General features: G+C 40.1%; 1 protein-coding gene across 4 annotated transcripts; it reads left to right on the top strand.

Annotated features, from left to right (window-relative positions):
• The first annotated feature begins 11,537 nt into the window (after positions 1-11,537).
• On the top strand, positions 11,538-18,237 carry LOC135660680 (probable protein phosphatase 2C 59). Of its 4 annotated transcripts, XM_065176412.1 has the most exons (9): positions 11,556-12,184; positions 12,656-12,783; positions 13,004-13,102; positions 13,193-13,351; positions 15,775-15,862; positions 15,939-16,030; positions 16,144-16,222; positions 16,330-16,487; positions 17,365-18,237. In XM_065176412.1, the coding sequence occupies exons 1-5, from the start codon at positions 12,117-12,119 to the stop codon at positions 15,831-15,833; spliced, it is 513 nt and encodes a 170-aa protein (XP_065032484.1). In that variant the 5' UTR covers positions 11,556-12,116; the 3' UTR covers positions 15,834-15,862; positions 15,939-16,030; positions 16,144-16,222; positions 16,330-16,487; positions 17,365-18,237. The 4 variants fall into 4 exon arrangements, 3 of the variants coding, with proteins under 3 accessions (XP_065032482.1, XP_065032484.1, XP_065032483.1); XM_065176411.1 differs by lacking the exon at positions 17,365-18,237 and having other exon boundaries at positions 16,330-16,656; XR_010506752.1 differs by having other exon boundaries at positions 11,538-12,184; positions 12,656-15,862; positions 16,330-17,288; positions 17,365-17,652; positions 17,729-18,237.
• Positions 18,238-18,488: the final 251 nt, after the last annotated feature.

Here is an 18,488-nt window from a genome sequence, read left to right as displayed (position 1 = left end):
CAGAAGCCGCCTCGAATTCTTGTTCCGCAAAGGCAAAATCGTTGGGTCAGCTGGTGGCCTCGTCTTTGTGTTGCATAGGAAAGATGGTGCGTTATGCGTCTACAACCCGGCCCGTGGTACTCGGTGCCAGCTACCCTCCCCGCCGAGCAAGTATTGTACATGGGGTGGCATCGCGGTGAGATTCATGAACGATGGAGATGGGGTGACGAAAAGCTACAGGTTGGTCTACCTTTCACGGCACCCAGTAAGGAGTAAGTTGCACCGCTGTCAGGTCTATGACTCGTCTGCGAGGGTGTGGACGATGGACAAGGAACTCGACTTCGGTCGGTTGGAACTACATTTGGAGCACCCGGTGATCTGCGACGACGTCGTGTTCTGGGCATCGTCACATTCGTTCTCGAACGAGAGGATCGACCAGTATGTCGTCGCCTTTGATGTGAGGAAGGAGCGTACGCAGATCATCCCTCTGCCGAAAGAAGCAGCCGTCGCCTACTCGGACACGATCGGAATAGGCATGCGGGAGGGGAAGTCGCTGTGCCTAATGCATTACGAAACGTGTACTTGGGTGATCGGACTGTGGCTGCTGAGGAAGACAAACGACGGTCCGCCAGGATGGGTGAGGGCGCATGAGGTGAGCTTGGGCCAGTTAGGTTTCAGGGAAACCCCAAAGGTGAGCTGCATCGTGCTGAGTGAGGTGGCGATGACCACGTCACTTGTTTTCACCGTAGAAAGCGATGCATATATCTATGATATAAAGGATGGAGAACTCAAGAAGCTGGCATCGCTGGAATGCCCTTACCCACCGTTGACCCCTTACTCTAATACGCTTCGGCCATGCGGTGAAGAAGAGGAACTGTTCGAAACAACGTGAAGAGACCTTCTTTTTGTTTGTATTTCCTATTATGTATACATTCTCGTAGATAAGAGAAAGAAGTTGAATGAAAAATTATCTTTCTTGTGTCAATGCTGCGATTAAATGTGACCTGATGCGTCGTCGCCGATGGGGTCTTGATCCACAGGTTAATGTCGGGAGTTCACGATCGATGGGACGAGGTGTTGAGGTCGATTACGTCAGGAAGTTGGGACGCTACCATCGTCTTCCGGGAAGGTGCCACTTCGATCGGGGCGGTCGCGCTTCTGGAGGCGATCGAGCTCCAGCACATAAGGCCCTCGTCGGCGGGTTTCCAACTTTGGCCCCTCGTAGAATAAGTTGGTGGTTACCTTTTCCCCTTTTTTTGTCATCCCATGGCCAGATGTCGGTCAAGGGCTTTTATACTATTATGCGAGGATCGGTCGTACGTGGATTTGATACGGTGAACGATCCTCAAGTTGCGAGATGGTACCTTTGTGTGGTCGCACGTCCGGAATGCACGGAACGTGCCTGGAATGCCCCGAGTTTTTCGGGACGATACTTGACGAGGGAGTGCATCTCGGTATAGGTCCCAACCCGGTGCAGGGAGGTACTCTCGTGCCGACTTGGTGGGGGCGTGATGCGACAGAGGTTGTGACGTGACGGGAATACAAAATATGCCTTATCATCATGAAATAAAGGGTTTTTTGTTAGTAGAATTTTCTGCTATTGTGAATGAAACAGCAAGAAATGATTTCTTGGGAGACAATATTAAAATTGTTATGCGAAGGTATAACATATCATAGACAAATTCACTTTGACTTAATAATGCAAAGTAAACAGGTTGTGCAAGAAAAAGTTCATGAAAGAGAAGAGGATTGTTTAGTTGATTCATATGCATGCATGCATGCGTTCCCTGTCGAGCAACAACATCTTGTCATTCTGCAACTATAACCAATCTGCACTATACAATCTTAGATAGACAACATCTTGTCTATATAACTTTTTGGGATTTGTTCGATTTCAAGAGAGGAGACAACGAATAACATACTATTAGTGTACAAAAACGAATAATGCTTTGAAATGTAAGAAAAAAAAGAAATATAACATACTAAATAATACTTACTGCATCCTTTAAGTCATAAAAGGAGCCTCTGAGTTATTCTCATCTTCATTCTTTTTTTCTTCTCTTATTTTTTTTACCCTTAATTGCCAATATTATAGGTTCTCCTTTTTCTTTTTTTTTTCTTTCTCAACCTCGTCCACAATCTTCATTGTCCTTTTGTTTCAACCTTACCTGCCACACGTCTATATTAAAAAAAGTTAGGATTTATGTTAAAAGAAAAAAAAAATACTAGTATGAGTTATGAGTTATTAAAGCTCATTATGGACTGAACTAATGAGCTATCTGCCCAATAGATAAGAATCTCTAATGGAATTATATCTGTAGTTAGATTTGGAAAAAAAAAACTCATGCAAATTCATAATTAGATCACTCATCGTCGGTTAATTCTGAGCAATTCAGTGGTCAAGAAAGTCTTGTCCGGCAAGAAAAGGTATCGAAATCTTGAATCAAATGGGATGATGCTAAAACCCAGAACACCAAGTAACCTCTTCTCAAAATCGATTAAATGAGGATTAGAGATCGATTAAATTAGGTTCTAGTTAAATCGAGTTCAATTGAAACATTGAGTTATAATACAAGTTGATTGATAGCTAATTGATGTTATTTAACATTAATGATATTTGAAAGATAACTTTAAATGTTTCAATGTATTATTTCATTTCTATATAGACATAACATGTTATAAGACGATTTTATTTTCCTACTAAGGACAGGTAGGGTGATTCCCTTTGAGGATTAACAGGTTATAAGACATGACGATCGGATAGTTATTATATCTATTATTGGATAGAACGTGTGTTATGATTGAGTCGGTACTAAGAGGGGGGGTGAATTAGTGCTTTCGTTAAAATCACTGGTTTTAAAAATTTTGTTCGATGAAAAATCGTATCGAAAAAATATTAACTTGGAAAGCGTACGGAAGCTTAGTGAAAGTATGAATTTAGTTTGCAATAAAGGTAAATAGTAAGAAGTAAATTCAAACCAGATTTTTATAGTAGTTCGGTTATCGTGATCTACGTCCACTTCTGATTGCTCTTTCGTTGAGACCACCGGCTTCCATTACCGAAGATCAACTACCCGTACAACTCAATTCTCTTTTTGACAAGTTGAGGAGAGAACCTTTACACCCCCACTTACTCCTCTCTTAAATAAAAATCAACCTTAGACTATAGAAGGAGAACTCTCATAAGATTACAACAGAATTTATCTTTGTTTTTGTTCTCAATTCTTGTGTGATCTGAACAGGGATGATAAAGGTATTTATAGGCTCCAAACAGATTAAAAATTGAAGCCTAAAAGTGTCTCATTCTCAATTTTTAGGATATTGGCGGTACCACCACTTGACAGAGCCTCGGAGACTAGGCTCTAGTGGTAACATCGCTTGATAGCTTTTATGGCCGATGATACCACTGCCAACTTTGGGCGGTACCATCGACTGGACCTCCTCGGAGGTTGAGCTTCAAGTGGTTCTATCACCCACCATGGGTGGTGCCACTGCCTAGCATGGTTCTAAGTGGCTGAGTGGGTATTCCATTCGACCCAACTCAGCCCTAACTTATGCCTAATTATCCCCTAATTGAGTTGACCTAATTACATTCTAAATTGACTCAATTAGACTCTAAACTAACTCAATCTAGACATAGTCGATTACAAGCGAATCCTATGTTGTCCGACATGTCATTGGTTCATCTGACACTTCGTCCAATCCTTCGATGTATTGCCCAATCGACATGTTGATTCTTGCAACTTCCAATCTCCTTGGCGTAAAGTCTGATCCTTCAACCCGATGCCTAAATTCATGACACGAAGCCTTCTACCGACACGTCGATCGATCCTCCAGCCGACGTCCAATCTTCTAATATGTTCTCTTTGGCCTAACGTTTGATTTCTCCTACTTTAATCAATTTGCCTTTTATGATCGAAGCTAGTCCTGCGTTACTTAAATGCATATTAGATCACAAACACATCAATTGATTTCATCATCAAAATCCGAGATTCAACAACATGTCCTTACTTTGACGAGTAAGAGATACTATTATTTATGTTGTTAGGAGTGTAATATGGATTTATTTTCATTCACTATTGTGAGTTTATAAAGGTTCCTCCGAGTATGCCTTCGAGCATTTGATATATGTCAATATGATGATTAACTTTTGAATATATATTTATTTTATAGTTGCCTTATAAAGGTTCCTCCTCGTATTACGGAATTTTTTTACTTTATTTTAAAATTTTAAAGTAACCAACCAATAATACTATACCAAATTTCAATTGAGAACAAATATTCCTTTAACTAGGGCTAGTTGAATTTTATTTTTGAGTTATTTTTGAGTTAGTATCACTATATTTCTAAATAAAACCTATGACTACTTTTAATTTATATTTTGATAAATAAAAAATTATAATAAATATTTATTATTTATATATATTAATAATGTGATATTTATTTATTTGACTTTTGATATATGGAATGATGTTATAATCCAATGAAAAAAATCCTAAATGTGGTAATATTCTTTCTTGTATAATGTAACAATTTATAACTAAAAAATTAATATAAATAAAATATTCCTGACTAAATTCATCATTTCGGCTTCTCGTTATCCAAGAAACAAAGATAAATTATTGTATATTGGTCATCATGCATAATTTGATTTAGTTACCTCATTTGAATAGACAACATAACATTCTAATCATCAAGTTATCGTTGAATCTGTAAAATTTTACAATCAAAATCAGAAATAAGCATTTTATGGGGAGGAATCATGGTTTAGAATTTATGTAACAACTTGGGTAATAATGACATAAATATAAAAAGACAAAGGTTCGCTACTTTAATAGCTCTAAGGTCAATTTTCAGAATGAATGAATGAAAGCATATCGAGGGATAATAAATAATTTATCATAAGTTTTTTTTTTTTAATTTTTATTTTAATTATCACTAAAGGACTTTTACCCTAGATTTGTACCTCCAAAACAACAATCTCCTATGTCGATAGAATATTCTCTTAAACGTTGGCTAATTGTAAAAAATTGTTTGCCCATGAGAGATAATTTGGGGAATAAAAGTTCAATTAAGATTTTAGGAAGAATTTTATAATTTAAATTATATAATAACATTGATTAAAAACCACTTATAACTTTATGAGTCTTGCATCAGTAAAAGAAAAAGAAAAACTTTAGTCAATCATCAATAAGCATACACCTATGATGAAAATGATGAAATTAAAATCAGTTGGACCATTATGATATTCCAACATCCACTAAATAATTCAATTATGTAGTCATCTAGATCGAGTCTTTTTTACCAAAATCCATAGATCTTAGAAAATCTTAAATTTACTTATATTCAAAGGGTATGAAAAGTTAAGATTAGAAATTATATGTAGAGTAGGCCAAGTTTGAGCAATCGATTAATTCCAAAAATTGGAGTAAAAGACACAACTTCGACCCTAATTTGATCATCCTTGTAACAAATCTCACTATCTTCCCGAATACATTGGATTTTGCTTTTGTCCTACACTCATGTAAGTCACATTGCGATAAGATTTGGTGTTATGGTCACCCCTCATTTGTCCATTTTGTTCGTATCATAATCTACCATCTCAAATTAATTTATCTAAAAATGGTTTGAAGTGGATTGATTCTTAAGACTCTTAATTAAGGCTCATATTGGCATTCTTAACTTGGAAGTCTTCAATTTACTCGAGTGTCGAATGTTCTTTTTTCAAGATTCCTTAAAAATTAGCAATTCTATAAATTAAAAATACCCTTAAACATTCAAAATCAGTAGTAAAATAATCCCTCACACAACTATTGTATCTTTAGCATCCTTATGTTTATCTGAAAATTTTGAAACTAAAAATGGCTTTTTTTTTCAGATGATTATTTTCTTTATTTGAATTATGAAAAAGTAGTGATCAGAGGCAACGTGAGCAATTTAATGATCTTTTCACTATCTATTGATCTTAGTGATAACTAAGGCTCTTAATTCAAATCAATTTTATCATTTACTTGGCAAGTTAGATATCATGGATAATGTCTAACAGAGGAGAGTGCTTAGAAGGATCACACTAAATCTAATAATTAACTACTATTTTCATATGATGTCTGAAATGGTAATATTAAATGTAATTACTTATTGTCATTTTCACAAAAATATATGAAGATGATATGTTTTTAGCTTTAATGTAATACAATAAATATGAATATATATATATATATAATATACATATATATATATATATATATATATATATATATATATATATATATATATATATATATATATATATATATAATCATGGAAAGAGTCCATGAATATGGTAATCGGTCCTCGAAACATTTCTCAGTTTCAGATGATGAAAGTTCGATATCTTCTCACACTAAGAGTCATCGGCCTTCTCTATTCTCTATATAATGGACAGTTGTACTTTTCCAAATCTCTGATGGTTGGAATGGATGGTATGCTCAATAGCAGTCATAGCATCAACCTCGGAAGTAGCGGTCGTCCCCTTCCCGATAACCTGCTGGCAGAGATCCTCTCCTACCTCCCAGCAAAGACCTTCTTTAGGCTCCTCTCTGTTTGCAAGACCTTTCGCCAGCTCTCATCAGATTCTCATTTTCTCCTTTCACAGACGTACCACAACAATGTCATCTCCGGCTTCTTTCCCCACATCCGCAACATTCCTGGGCCCTTCTTCCTCATTGACCCCTACGCCGGTGTGCCCAGAAGCAGCCTCGAATTCTTGTCCTACAGGAAAGTCGTAATCCTTGGGTCAGCGGGTGGCCTCGTCTTTGTCTTGCATAACAAAGATGATGCCTTATGCGTCTACAACCCGGCCCGTGGGACTCGGTGCCAGCTGCCCTCCCCGCCGAGCAAGTATTGGACATGGGGCGGCATCGGCATCGCGGTGAGATTCATGAACGATGGAGATGGGGTGACGAAAAGCTACAAGTTGGTCTACCTTTCACGGACCCCAGAAGGGAGCTCGTTGCACCGCTGTCAGGTCTATGACTCGTCTGCGAGGGTGTGGACGATGGACAAGGAACTCGACTTCGGTCGGATGGAACTACATTTGGAGCACCCGGTGGTCTGCGACGACGTCGTATTCTGGGCATCGTCACATTCGAAATCGTACGAGAGGATCGACCACTATGTCGTCGCCTTTGATGTGAGGAAGGAGCGCACGCAGATCATCCCTCTGCCGAAAGAAGCAGCCGTCGCCTACTTGGACACGATCGGAATAGGCAAGTGGGAGGGGAAGTCGCTGTGCCTAATCCATTACGAAATGTGTACTTGGGTGATCGGACTGTGGCTGCTGAGGAAGACAAACGACGGTCCGCCAGGATGGGTAAGGGTGCATGAGGTGAGCTTGGGCCAGATAGGGTTCAGGGAACCCCCCAACGTGAGCTGCGTCGTGCTGAGAGAGGTGGCGATGACCACGTCACTTGTTTTCACCGTAGATAGCGAGGCATATAGCTATGATATAAAGGATGGAGAACTCAAGAAGCTGGGATCGCTGGGATGCAGTTACCCACTATTGATCCCTTACTCTAATACGCTTCGGCCATGCGGTGAAGAAGAGGAACTGTTCGTAGATAAGAGAAGAGAAGTTGAATGAAAATTTTTGTCTTTCATGTGTCCAATGCTACGATTAAATATCATGAAATAGAGGGTTTTCTGTTAGTAGAATTTTCTGCCATTGTGAATGAAACAGCAAGAAATGATTTCTTGGGAGACAATATTAAAATTGTTACGAGAAGGTATAACATATCATAGACAGGTTCTGCAAAGTAAACAGGTTGTGCAAGAAAAAGTTCACATGTCCTGAAAGAGAAGAGGATTGTTTAGTTGATTCATATGCATGCATGCATGCATGCGTTCCCTGTCGAGCAACAACATCTTGTCATTCGGCAACTATAACCAATCTGCACTCTATACAACGTCGGCAACGAATTCATATGCTTTGAAATTTAAGAAAAAAAAGAAATATAACATACTAAATAATACTTACCGCATGCTTTAAGTCATAAAAGGAACCTCTGCATTATTCTCATCTTCATCTCTCTTTTTTTTTTTTTTTTTTTTGCCCTTAATTGCCAATATTACAGTTTCTCCTTTCTTTTTTTTTTTTTCTTCTCAACCTCGTCCACAATCGTCATTGTCCTCTTTTTTCAACCTTACCTGCACACGTTTAGATTAAAAAAGTTAGGATTTATGTTAAAAGAAAAGAAAATACTAATATGAGCTATGAGTTATTAAAGCATTATGGGCTGAACTAATGCGCTATGTGCCCAACAGATAAGAATCTTTAATGGAATTATATCTGTAGTTAGATTTGGAAAGGCAAAAAACTCATGCAACTTCATAATTAGATCACTCATCGTCGGTTAATTCAGTGGTCAGATCTCAGGAAGTCTTGTCCGGCAAAAAAAAGTACCGAAATCTTGATTCAAATGGGATGATGCTAAAACCCCGAACACCAAGTAACCTCTGCTTCCTTTTCCCTCTTTTTTTCTCGATACGTTAGATGTCATGTGTTAGTGCAAACAACTTTACGCCGTGGCCTCGGGGCCGACGCGGTTTGTTCTGGGTCCGAATGGCGGGGATCTCCCAGGGGGGTTCCTCGGGACTGTAGAGGTCGCCGGCTCGGGTCGGTTCGGTCGTGGAGGGGGGTCGCCGTTTCCTCTGGGAAGGGGCTCCTCGCCTGTGCGTCCGGTGAGAGGCGCCTCGTCTTCGTTCCTGCACACAGGTCGGGTCGGAAGCTCGGCCTGACCCTTCCAACGATCAAGTTAGTGATGTGGAGTGGAGTGGTTTTGAGGGTGTTTTTGTGTTGTCCTCTCCCTCCTTTTCTCCCTTGGCATGCAAGGGTTTTTATAGTGAAGGTGGTGCGTAGGACTGCTAGCAGGGAGCAGGATCGAACTCCCGGTAGCGTCTGACACTAGTGTTGGCGTCACGTGAGGGGCTGGGCTCCTGTAGGATAGTGACGTGCCTCGGTTGGCGTTCTGGTCTTGTTTGACCAGGTGTTGTCAGGTCAACCGAGGGGCGATGCGTCATCCGAGACAGCTGACGTCAGCCCGAGTCTTATCGCCATTATTACCCTCATCATATTCCCCCCCCAATGGAAGTTATGCGTCGGTTGCCGTAAGGCGAGTCCGAGGCATGGCTTCGGTTCTAAGGAACCGTCTCTGTCGGGCGAAGGCCGGTTCATTGCCAGGGGTGTGGGAATCATGGAGCTTGACAATTGACGAGGGTTGGATGTGCAGTGGTGGCTCTGGGTGGCCGAGGAACCTCAAGTAGTGGTTCGTCGGTCAAGTTGGGCTTGGTTGTAGGGGTGGTAGGCCCCTCAGGCGGGCAGGCCGCGCAGGAGTGGTCTCGGGCAGCATGGGGTCGAGGAGCTCTCGGGCAGGCAGTGGCCGAGGAGCTACTTAGGCGGGCAGGCCGCGCAGAGGAAGTCTCGGGCAAGCTGTGGCCGAGGAGGTCTCGGGTAGGCTGTGGCCGAGGAGGTCTCGGGCAGTATGCCCTCCTTCTAGCGCCAAAATGTTACGGGGAACAACTGTATGCCGTGGCCTCGGGGCCGACGCGGCTTGGTTCGGGTCCGAATGCGCGGGGATCCGACGCGGCGCTCCTCGGGACAACTGGGGTGGCCGGTCACGGCGGTCCGAATGGGACGTAGCGTGGGGGGTGAAGCCTCGTCGTGGTGACTGGGAGATGCGACCTTGCCTTCGTTCCTGCACACAGGTCGGGTCGGAAGCTCGGCCCGACCCCTCCGACGATCAAGTCAGATGATGTGGAAGGGAGTTTTCTGCCGTGGAGAAGTCCCCCCTTTCGTTTAGAACTCGGGGGTATTTATAGGGTAGTTTAGCGTTACCTGATGTGCCCGCCTGTGGGAGGCAGGATCGTACCTCTGACGACGTCTGACGCTGTTACTAACGTTGCGTGGAGAACCGGACTGTCGCAGGGTATGGGCGAGGGTCGGTCGTCGTCCTCTCCTGTCGTGGTCAAGTGCACGGGGTCGGAAGTCGTTGCCTGATAGTGGATGACGTCAGCGCGTGTCGAGTCAGCGTTATTGCCTTCCTCATTGGGCAGAGTGGCGCCCAGGTGGGGCAGTCGTCGTGACACGTCATGTCGCCATTATTACCCCTATCATCATGGATAATGTCTTACTGAGGTTTTCATATGATATCTCAAATGGTAATTTTAAATGTAATTACTATTTATCATTTTCATAAAAATATATGAAGAATGATATTTTTTTCACTTTATTTTAATACAATAAATATGAAATATATATAGTTTCATGGTCAGAGTTTATGAATATGGTAATCGGTCCTTAAAGAAGAAAGTTGTGTCGATAGAAGACGCAGAGGATGACAAGAACATGTGTATATATATACATACAAGCACGGTGGTGGGACGCGGAAACTTAAATAAGAAAGCCGTAAGGGAGGTGCCGCGGGCGAGCGAACCACCACCGCTTACTTAGCATATAAATCAATATATACACATATTGATTTTAAAAAAAGAAACTTCTCATTTTTCAGATTTTTAATAGCGCTTAATTTTTTGCTTAATCCTTGAAATATCCAATTATCTACCCTTTTTTTTTTTTTCTTTTTTTCCTTTTTCTGTGGACTAGTTGGATGAATCGATCCAATTATAGTATTTTCAGTAATACTAAGAAACAATCGTCAATGCAATAAAAAATATAGTTATAATATTTTATATTATGAAAAATACTATAACATAAAATAAAAATACTGTAAAAAATAATATTTTCAAAATAATTATATTTATAAATATATTATATTATATTATTTTTTGGGTATTACTAAAATACTATAACATCGTATTAAAAATATTGTAATCGGTATTAGGTTAAAAAAAAAATTGATGTCGGAAAATTTCTGAAAACGTGAGACTCTTTTATGGAGAAAAAAAAAAAAGAGAGAATTCCCTCACATTCATATGCATTAAATTGCTGTTCGAGGGGCAAATGACAATCGACTTACAGAGATTGACCGAGTCAATAAATATGAAAATTGTTGTGTTTATATATAATACCACCAAATTAATGCAACAGGGAATTTGCATCGCATTCATCCTCACTAAAAATTGGTGGATTGAGGCGTTGACTTGCCAACTGCCTGAGTCATTTCGATCCTCGCCACAGCTTCCGATCGAAGTCAACGACGTGCTCGTCTTCCCCACATGGATTTCATCGGTAATCCCCCAGAAAAAAAGCTCTATCATGTTAATATACTATGCTCGAGAAAATGTCGGTGTTCATCACGTTAATTCCATCGGGAATTAAGCTGCATTATATTATGCTTCCTCCCGATATATATATATATATCTCATAAGAAATGGAATAATCATGCATCGAAAAGAACACCCAAACAAGCGACAAGTATAACGATGGCATGCGGTTACGTGATGGCAACCACTTAAGCAATGCAAGCACGCAAAGGAAAGATAGAAGTGACCTCTCACACACAAATGTATGATTTATTACAACCATTTTTTGTCCTTTTAAGTTTTGATTGTTATTATAGCATTGTTATGTATGCTCATATATTGCTAATTAGATCTTCGATTTAGTCAATTAAACTTAATTAATTATACTTTAACGCTCAATTAAAGTTATTTTTCTTGAGACATGTGTATTTATTTATCTATTTATTTTCGGTACCAAATGGAGACCTAAGCATATCCATTCATACATTTTAACTTCTACTCAAAACCCACCGCCTACCCCCCACCATTAATCCGTTGTTTCCTCCCTCGACGTTTCTTCCCCGTTGCCAGCGATCGAAACCAGTGCTCGGCGTCTCCTCTCTCTCTCTCTCTCTGTCTCTCGGTGAAGGATCTCTTCATCTGCCCTCTTTTCTTTTTGGAGTTCGAGATTGCTTCCGTTGATCGACGTGGTAAACGTTTGTGGGGGGGAGGGGGTATCGGATGTCGATTGCAGGGGGTGAATTTGGTCGCGGTGGGGATCGACGGCTGATTCGAGTGTGAGGAAATCGGGCATGGGTTTCTTTCCAGGCTGATTGGATCGGCCTTCTTGTTTCGGTGGTTTCGGTGGGATCTTCCCTCACTTTGATCTTTGTTTGGGGGGCGAATATTTCGGAGGGAAGATGGGGTATTTGAACTCCATCAGTGGGCTTCAAGCAGACGGTGCTCCGGTCAGCGGGGGAGGACTCAGGTCTCGTTCGTTTATTCCTTGTGAAGTCGTATTAAGGCTTACGATATTCTTTTCTAGATTTGTTTATGTTTCGTATCTCGTGCGATTTTCGAGCTGATCTTATGCTAGCATTCGCTTCATATATTTTGAGTTCTAATTCGAAGACAAACTAGCTAGTTATTGGAAGAGATTTATTTATTTATTTATTTTTTATGTATAAACAGTCGTTTATTCCTTAATAATTCAATATAAGTTAGATCCTTAATAATTGACAAACAAGTTATGAGATGGTTCGTCAGATATGGATGTGTGAACTTACATGGGAAACATGGTTCTTTTACGCTGAATAAACTCATAGAACTGCTTCCTATCTGTTAATTGTGGTTCTTGAATCTGCAGTTGAATATGTTGCCTAAAGTAGGCTGTAAAGAAACATCCTACTCTTGCGTGTCAATCTAACATTAAAACTCATGCTTATTTCTTTCAAGACAGTCAAGATGGGAAGTTTGGTTATGGGTATGCAAGCTGTCCGGGGAAAAGATCTTCGATGGAAGACTTCTATGAGACGCGAATTGACAGCGTTGATGGAGAAATTGTTGGCTTGTTTGGGGTCTTTGATGGTAAAATTTCTGCAGTATTTTGTTGTCTTTGTTATGTTTAGAATGTCTTATCTTTTTTTTTTTTTGTATTTGCAAATTTTTGGTAAAACTGACATAGAAAACCCATTCATTAACTTGCTTCTTTCAATCCTTTTCTAGGGTAAATTTCTCTCGTGGAGAGTTGCTTATACATTCAATATCCTAACGTTAGACTTTGATGCTTTGATGAGTGGTTATGTAGGTCATGGCGGTGCCCAAGTAGCAGAGTATGTTAAACAAAACCTCTTCAGCAACTTACTCAGGCATCCAAAGTTCATTACCGATACAAAATCAGCTATAGGTGGTGCTGATTTGCATTTTGTACTATGAAAGAGCTTTTAGAGAACAATAATATTTGGCTTATGAAATTCATCTGTGCTGTTACCTTCAGCTGATGCATACAACCACACGGACGCAGAATTTTTGAAATCTGAGAACAGCCAGAACCGAGAGGCGGGTTCAACTGCATCAACAGCTGTCCTTGTTGGTGATCGTTTGCTCGTTGCAAATGTTGGGGACTCTAGAGCTGTCATATGTAGAGGAGGAGATGGTAGGCCCCTCATCCTTAAATCAGTTCTCTTATCATCAATTATGTGTAACGGATTTCTGTACTTAATCTAGAACTAAACCGGCTCAATTTAGATGGAGTTTACTGCATTTTTTTTTACTAACTGTATTCTGACAACCCAACCTATTTAAGAGCAATATTTAGAATGTGACACCAGTGACATCTAGGTTCTTAGGATATATGTAGGTTCTAGACCAACAAAGTTTTTTGGCCTTCTCTTGATCCTGCCAAATGCTATAGTAGCTCTGTGTGTCTCTGGTGTACTGAACACATTGAAACAAATAATCATATAGTTTCAGATTCTTCAAAAATATAGTAATATAAAAAAGTATAGACAGGAAGGAGAAAGAGAACATATTCCTGTTTGGATTCACAGAATTTAAGCCTGAAATTGGAGAATTGAACCTGCGAAAAAATCTTCAGAAATGGCTGAAACTGCACACTTATGGTGATAAATGAGGATTTAAATTGTTGATGATGGATGAGGTGCTAAAGTTCATTACGCTCTCGTATTGCATGTACTCTTTTTGAAATGAGATTTGAAGATTAATAGTTTACTAGCAAGTTAAACAGGATTGGAAACTTAATATTAAGTTATCCAATTTTTACACAGCATTATTTAAAGAATAATAATCACTTTTTTATGCTACTTCTATAAGCCATTGCACTTAATGTCTTTATGACTTATCGATGCTACAGTGGTTTCATAGCTACATACTTTTGGTGAAATTGTATACTAATAGTTTAGTCATGTTATCTTGTCTTTAATGTATGATCTAAGAACTATTTTTTGTTCATCGCTTGAGTGTTGTTCCTTGATGAAACTTTCCATTTAGCGCTGTACATAGTAGGTTTTGGTACCACTTTAGATGTATGACATGTCTTGGAATCTACAAATGGGATTTTTATTGGTGTGATTTATTATTCTACGGTCTTTTATCCTCCAGTCCACATTTTGTTGGTTATATTTCTTGCATTCTGGAATTGACCCTTGTCAAAACCATCTAATCGTAGACTTCGACGATCGGGAGTTTAACTATTCACGCCAATGACAAAACAGGATGACAATGGAAGTTGATGTTTCCTTAATCCTGAAGCTTGTCATAAGCATATTTCTCCATTATTTGTTTTGTTCAGTGTTAAAGAATATATTTTTTATATGGAACTTTAGGTAGATATTATTGTGTCTCCATTATTTTTTCTTGCCAAATTTACATATTTTTTATCAAAAATCATCCCTCATGTATGTAGAGCTTGGTATTTAACATTTTACATATTTCCATAATCATTATCCGTGATCTACCATTTGCTTTTGTTTGGATGTTTGCTTGCCCATTTGTTCATCTCATGGTTCAATTACTATATGTGGTCATCTTTAGTTTGAGATTATTGCCTTCTAACTAGATTCAAATTTCTGATTGATTTATGAATGGCAATAAACAGTACTGTGTGGTGCTGTTGACATACTTGTTGTCATTGAATCCTGTTGTTTATGTTTGTTCTTATGCCCGTTGAGGTTGTTCTGTATTCTTTATAAGATATCCATGCAATCTCTTCTCATTTCAATTGATTGGGTCGAAAAATCAATCTAGAATTTGTTGCATCACTCGATCCAGTTATCTTGAAAATTGTAACTAATAAAGACTTTTTATTTAGCATATTAAAAGCTGCTTGTGGTTCTAATTTTCGTTGTTTTTTTTTTCCCACTTTTTCTTTGTTAAATCGAGTTTGGCATCTCAACTTGTGCTCAATTAATACAAAAGTTTATGTATTCTATGAACCTCTTGATACAAACATCTGATTCTTGGTTTTTCAGTGGCATCAGTTGCAACAAGTCCTTTTCTGAGGCAAACAGTTGTGCCAATTTCTTGTAGAGCACCCATTTTACTTGCAAGTTCTGTTTCTTGGTTCTTACAATATATTGCAAAAGCAATTTTCTGATCATGATAGAGTAGTTGACCAAACGAACTTCTGGGTGCTTCATAATTTAGAGAAAAAAGTCTTTTGTTCCCCATATGGTAAGTTTTGCTTCTAGTTTGTGCAGTAGATTGCAACGGCAATTCTTCTGATTGCTTGGTAATTTAGAGAAAGAAACCTTTTGTCCCTCGTGCATCATGGTCAAAAGCCAGTTCTTGGTACTTTGAACAACAGAGACCTGGCAAATCAACCTGTTGTGGTACTTGGTTGATGTGAGCTCTCATAATTAAACCAATCACTCTATTTTGATGGTGATAATATGGAGATGATTTTCTCTGGATGTGCTTGAAGGTTCTGTTTTTAACAAATTCAGTATCTGAAATAGAATACAATCACCAGAATCTTGTATTGAATTATTGATTGAGCCTCTTAAAAGTTTAGTTCTTTACTAGGAACTCGGCTCACGCTATTTTTTGTAACTTTTGCAGCTATAGCTGTCTCAAGGGATCACAAGCCTGACCAAACAGATGAGAGAGCAAAGGATTGAGGATGCTGGGGGCTTTGTAATGTGGGCTGGTACTTGATCTCCTCCATCATTTTTTATCAGTTTAGATCATTTCGTTATATAAATACTGATCAACTGTAACTGCAGGGACATGGCGTGTCGGTGGTGTTCTTGCCGTTTCTCGTGCATTTGGTGATAGGCACCTGAAACAGTTTGTTGTCGCAGATCCAGAAATTCATGTTTGATCTCTGACCTATCACTTTATTCCTACAATGTTATTGTCTTCAAGACTCGAGACATATCATCATCTGACAGTAATGCCTTTGACTGCTTCGACTACTGTTGAATGCAGGTGGAAGCGGTTGATGGATCTCTCGAATTCCTCATCCTTGCAAGTGACTGATTGTGGGATGTTGTCACGAACGAATGAGGTATACTTTAAAAGAAGAAAATAACAAAAAACAAAAAAAAAAGTAGGTACCTGAAATATCATCTCCGAAGATTGAACCCTTTCTTTTTCATTTGGTTCCAAATTCAGGAGGCGGTGGTAGCTATTGTCAAACCCCTACAAGATCCAGAACAAGCAGCAAAGAAACTGTTACAGGAGGCCTATCAAAGGGGTAGTTCTGACAACATCACTTGGTGTCGTGGTACAGTTTCTTGGCTAGCCTTGATAACACAACCGAGCAGCAATAGGTACAAATTGTCTGCTTGATCTTTGTTATCGCTTTGTTATCTGTAATGGTTTAGTGGAGTCTGTATCATGCTGTTTTCACTTTTGTTAGAATAATCAATAAGATTGTTTGGTTAGAGTGCCTAAATTTCTTCCTGAATAGTCGTTTATATATACATACCATTTTTACCATTTGGAATTTACTCCTGCAATTAAAGTAGCTCAAGTTTGGTAATTTAAGCCTCAAGGAACAATTTTGATATGCCCCCTATGAAAGCAAAATGAGACCCATGAAAGAAGGTCTCTTATTGAGTTTGTATTATAAATGTTGGCAGGAAGATTAGTTTCACATGGATACAGAATTGAAGTGTCTAATGATACATAGTGGAGTTTGATTGTGATAGTTTCCATGGTAACTTTGACCATTTTGACGTAGATTCAAAGGTAAAGCCGTATAACCATTCTTCGTGATTGATCCATCAAAGGGTCATGCCCATGTCTTATCTAGCGTGGCAGATGCGCGGATGTGTTTGAATAGAATAGAATAGAATAGAATCTAACCTATTAATTTGTTGTTTGCGCCCATTAACAAAAATTATAGGTCCCATGGCATCCAAGAAGGATAGGAACATCGAAGTTACTTTTTATTAACCCTACACAGTTTGCCTCGTGCAAAAGAGTCTACCTTAGCCTTCATATTCTCCTCGTCTGTTGTCGACACAACCTTTCTTGACTCGGACACAAAAAAAAGGAAGAGAAAAATAAACCAAAAGAAGGCTAATGGAGTTGGGGACAACGACCGATGGAATGAACAAGTTGATCGAGTATGGTGCCTCTCTCTCTCTCTCTCTCTCTCTCTCCACACTAACCGGTTATTTAATGCTTTGTTGTCGTCCGCAGCCCACTGCCGACGACGCTTTCAGCAGAGCAGCGAGAACAGAAAAAAGGAGACGAAAAGTTGGTTCACCGGGGAAATGGAGGAGGGTGCCGAAAGCGGCGTTAAGACGTGGATCCTGGCATTTCTCTTTTGTCGAGGACAGCCGTAGAGATGCCACAACGTCGAAGCTGCTGCCTCGCTCCTCCAATTTACTCCTTCGCCCTTCCCTCTCCCTCCAAATTTGCTGCTCAGCTTCTTCTCCTCTTCTCCTCCACCACAAGGATTCCTCTCCGAGCCGACCACCTTGTGAGGTGTGCTTCTCTTTGCTCCTCTCAAGGGAATCCTGTGGCCTCCACTGCCTTCGTCTTCAGTTCTTGATCTCCGCAGCCATGGGCTCCGAGGCGGTCGTCGTCGTCGTAGGTGAATTGCCTCTGCTTCCGCCCATAAAGACTGCGCCGACGCGGGACAAGCCCGTGGAAGGCCGTCCCGATGCTGCCGAAACCGAAGAGGAAGAGTGCGTCACACCAAAAGGCGGAAGAGACCGTTCTCAAGCCCGTCCTTGTTTGTACGCCGGCGAAGAGAAAGCCGAAGCCGGCGAAGAGGGTACCGCCGGCTCCTTCCATGGAATTCCACGCCGTTACTCCCGATCTTACCTCGGTCTTCCTTCCTCTCCCTCCCAAGAAGAGAATTCGTGTAGTTTGATCTGAAGTTTCTTCACCAATCTCCTGTAACTCCTTCTGTTCCCCTTCTGTTTTCCCGTGTGCCTGGTAAAAGATTTTATTTCCTTTTATTGTTTTCTTTTCTTCCTTAGACGAAACAAAGACCATCAAGCACTTTGTGTAACATGAGGAGAACTGTCCTCCACATCATGCTGCAATGTGTACATATATCGGACAGTTCTCTTGGGTTCTTGCTTTTAGTCGTTCTGCAATCTAACACCGTCGAGGAACCCAAATTACTTACTGTGTCTTGGGATGCAAACTTGTGGAATTCCCTCATAATAGTTGTTACGGTCCATCAGTGTCTGTGCAGAGACAGATGGGAAGTTAAGGTATATCACATGATTCTAGATCAGACAGTACCTCACAACCCTTCTAAATTTCTGCATCTTGTTAAGAATCCAGCAGGTAGAAGGAAGAGATTCCTG

Source organism: Musa acuminata, unplaced genomic scaffold, assembly GCF_036884655.1.
Source record: "Musa acuminata AAA Group cultivar baxijiao unplaced genomic scaffold, Cavendish_Baxijiao_AAA HiC_scaffold_500, whole genome shotgun sequence".
Taxonomy (NCBI): domain Eukaryota; kingdom Viridiplantae; phylum Streptophyta; class Magnoliopsida; order Zingiberales; family Musaceae; genus Musa; species Musa acuminata.
This window is presented reverse-complemented; position numbering and strand designations above follow the sequence as displayed.